Consider the following 4,088-nt stretch of genomic DNA (forward strand, 5'->3'; position numbering starts at 1 on the left):
GGCTAGCCTTGCGTGCTTGCTAGCAGCTGGGCCTCGGCCTAGAAGCCCGTACGCAAGTGCGTGGCCTGCTGGCCGATTGTATAGCAGCAAGGCATGGCAGCCCACTTAGGGTGCCTTGGTGCCCAAGTGGGGCTGCCATATGGCACAAAGCTAGAGGGATGTAAGGGAATGAGGTGGCCGGTTTTTAGGAGATGAGTGGGGAGCAAGTTTGGTTCCCCTCTCCTCCAAATGGTCCTCACCTAACCCCTCATGTGAGCTTGACACTTGTTGATTTATTAGTAGCTTGCTTATTTATTTTATTTTAGATGTAAAATAAAATGAATAAAATCAAAATCTCCCACATTGAAAGATAATGGGAATTTTGAGAGCCTTTGCCTATAAATACCAACCTAGGGAGTTAGGAATTCTTTACTTGAGTAAGTGTTGAAAAAGGCATCATAGTGTGAAAACCTTTGAACACTAATTACTCGGGTTTTGAGGTCGGGCCTTGCTAACTCCAAGCCAATAGACTGAGTTCTGTGCTCGCGTTGCGGGCGGACTTTGAAGGAGGTCGCCGTGTGAGAGGGACTTGAGGGCTTTCAAGTAAGAGCTTGTTTTAGTGAGCGAAGCATGCTACAAAGGTAATAATTTCTTACTTAGTCCTGTGTTTATGTTAATTATGTTTATGGCTATAATTATTGTGAGTTTGGTTTTGGGGTTGGGCTTTCTTTCCGCGGTGGGTCGGATTCACCTAAACCCAACACAAATGATGATTAAACTTGGTTTCCTGAACTGCTTTGTGAACAACATTATGAGGTGTGTCAGGTCAAGCTCTTTCACTATTTTGGTGAATGGACAACCTTCGAGAGACTTCTTGCCGACTCGGGGTCTTCATCAAGGGGATCCTTTGTCTCCTTTTCTTTTCATCTTCTGTGCCGAAGGTTTACTTACGTTGTTGAGAAATGCGGAGGAGAGGGAAATGATCCATGGTGTTATAATTGGAGGGAAGGTTTTTCCAATTTTTCATTTGTTTTTTTGCGGATGATAGTCTTCTTTTTATTCGGGCTAATGAGGAGGAAGTTGATAATGTTCTTGATATTTTTTGTCTATGAAGCTATTTCCAGTCAAAAATTGAATATGGGAAAATCCAAAGTGTCATTTAGTCAAAATATGAGCGAGGAAAAAAAACATTTTCTTCAAATGAAGTTGTCCTTTAAGGCTGTCGACAATCATGAAAAATATTTGGGTCTCCTACTCACCTAGGAAGCTCAAAGAAGAGGGTTTTTCAAATTATTTAAGATAGAATTTGGAAAAAGCTTAAAGAATGGAAGGGTGGTTTCCTTTCTCAAGCCAGTCAGGAAGTCCTTATCAAAGCTATTGCCCAAGCTATCCCAACCTATGCGATGCAATGTTCCTTGATCCCTTCTAGAATTCTTAATGAAGTGGTACGCCTTTGTCATAATTTCTTTAGTGGCTTCGATTGCCTAGTATAAAATGAAATGGTCAAAAAAGGAAGGGGGGCTTGGCATGAGGGATCTCCATGTCTTTAATAAAGTTTTTCTAGCCAAACAAGCATGGAGAGCCCTCTCTAACCCAGACTCCCTGATGACAAAAGATCTCAAAATGAAGTATTTCCCGAATTCTGAATTCTTGGAAGCAAAAGTCTTAAATGGGGCTAGCTTCACATGGAAATCAATCATGTCTGCCAGAGAAATATTTGCAATGGGTGCTCTGAAGGTAATTGGTTTGGGGTCTACTATGGAAATATGGAAGGATCCTTAGGTTCCTTCTTTGCCAAATTTTTGACTCCTTCCAAAACATCATGCTAGGACCCCTAATCTTACTATGATTAATGAGTTAATGCTGGAGGGTGAATGGGATGCGAACCTCTCTCTTCCCTTTTTTCTGATTGGGAGGTCGAGGAAATATTGAAAATTCTAGTTGCGAGGTTTGGTTTTAGTAATTTTTGGTCCTATAAGCATACTAAAAATGGTCAGTTTAGTGTTCGAAGTGCCTACTATGTTAAACTGCATGAAAGAAGACTTCAGACGGCTTATTCGTTGGGTACTAACAACAATAGTATCCGGGACAAAGTTTGGTGTGCTGACATTCCCCCGAAGATTAAATTATTTGCGTGGAAAGCTCTGAATGATGGAATCCCTATCAAGCGCAATTTGAAAAAGCGAGGAATGCAAGTTGATACTACATGCCCCATGTGTGGTAACTATGAGGAATCCATGATGCATACGTTTATTTATTGTGTTGATGCCTAAAAAGCCTAGTACCTTTCTCCTCTTAGGATTAATGTCACGAAGCTCAAGTTTTTGTCTTTTTGGGACTGGGTTTTGACTCTTGAGAAGACCTATACGAATAATACATGGTGGAGCATTTTGTGGGGTGTTTGGTTGAAGAGAAACGTGTGGGCTTTATAGAAAGGAGGTCTTGCTGGTTGATGTTATTAGAAGAGCAGTGAATCTCGTTAGGGAAGTTGAAAAGAGAAATGAGATTGCCCCTGCTTGTCTTGTTGTTACGCCTCCCTGTCATACTTGGAGCCCTCCTGCTACAAGACACTATAAACTTAATTGTAACGCTGCTTGCTTCAAGGATGGTACTACTGGTTTAGGGGGAGTTCTACGTGATCAGTTTGGTAAGGTGTTGGTTGCAACCTGTGTAAAAATAAAGGGTAATGGGAGTGTGGAAGTTGCTGAAGCTTTGCCTGCTAGACACTCTCTTAGCATTGCCCTTGAAGCAGGCCTAAACATGATTGTGATTAAATCTGACAATATTAAGCTATGTCACCGTTTATAACAAAAACATATGGAACGTAACGTCTTTGAGCTGATTGTGAAGGACAATGTAATTTTATTTCTTATGCTCATGTTAATAGAAGAGGTAACTTGGGGCCTGTTCACATTTACTAAACTGAGTTGAACTGAACTGATTGGAGCTAAGCTGAACTAAACTAAACTGATTGGAGCTGAACTGAACTGACTAAACTGAACTGAATAGAACTAAAATGAATATTTTACGAGAGAAGGGAATTGGGAGCTAAACTGAATTGAACTGAACTGAACTTAAGTGAACTGATTGGAGGAGAACTGAATTGAACTAATTGAAACTAAACTGAAGTGAATTGAAATTAAGCTGAACTAAACAGACCCTTGGTTGCTCATAAGCTTGCACAATTAAGTAGTAGTTTTGATGAGCTTAGAGTGTGGATGGATGATGTCCCCTTAGAAGCTCATTCTTATATAATTAGTGACTTTATGAGCCCCATTGAATAATATTTCTCCCCTATTTCCCGCAAAAAAAAAAAGAGCTATTAATTATTAATAACTAATAATTACTAATTACTAACTATTGATTATTAAGTACTAATAAATACAAATTTATTAATGATTCATTACTGTAGGGAATATTTCAAGCATTATCCCTACCTTGAACCCCACTGTGATCATACACTAAAGTACGGTGGCGTCCAAAGGGAAAGAAGATAGAGCAAAAGAGATGTCAACAAGTTTTAGGAACTTGTAAACCGTTCACGAGGTAAAGATTACACCCCTTAACGATCAAGGAGATCGTCAACTCCAATAGGTCTGGAACCATGACTGGTAGTTTGGGGATGAAGGTACAAATCCAACCTAAAAGAGATTGAACCTGCCCTAATAATAGGCCTCTACTTTATTCTGATCGTATTCACGTGCGCTTTCTGGCTAACATGCAATCAATAGGTTTAGCCCTAAACCTGTTTATCTATGTTGGTTGAATATTAATGCACAAATAAAACTATTTTTGGCGATCACTTGAATTAAAATCATATTAACCCTAAACAAGATTATTAATTATCTTATTAAGCGTGATTACAAGTACCAATTCCCTTTAAACATGCATAAAAGGTGTGATCAAGAAATAACAATATAATCAAGCAACATAATAATAACAATAATTATAATAATAAAATTATAACCATAATCAAAACAATTATAAAAATAAACATATTAAAGCATAATAATAACAAGATCCTAGGCATGATACTAACAAGATTAATAACAAACCCTAGCATGTCACTAAACAATAAAGATTAAAGCGTTAGCCCTAACATGATATTA

At 38.6% G+C, this 4,088-nt stretch overlaps 1 protein-coding gene across 1 annotated transcript; it reads left to right on the forward strand.

Annotated features, from left to right (window-relative positions):
* Positions 1–1,602: 1,602 nt before the first annotated feature.
* Positions 1,603–2,787, forward strand: LOC145633044 (uncharacterized). The gene is made up of 3 exons (XM_081685350.1): positions 1,603–1,716; positions 1,977–2,227; positions 2,391–2,787. The coding sequence occupies exons 1-3, from the start codon at positions 1,603–1,605 to the stop codon at positions 2,785–2,787; spliced, it is 762 nt and encodes a 253-aa protein (XP_081541476.1).
* The last annotated feature ends 1,301 nt before the right edge of the window (positions 2,788–4,088 follow it).

This window comes from Chenopodium album, chromosome 5, assembly GCF_948465745.1.
Source record: "Chenopodium album chromosome 5, dcCheAlbu1.1, whole genome shotgun sequence".
Lineage (NCBI taxonomy): Eukaryota > Viridiplantae > Streptophyta > Magnoliopsida > Caryophyllales > Amaranthaceae > Chenopodium > Chenopodium album.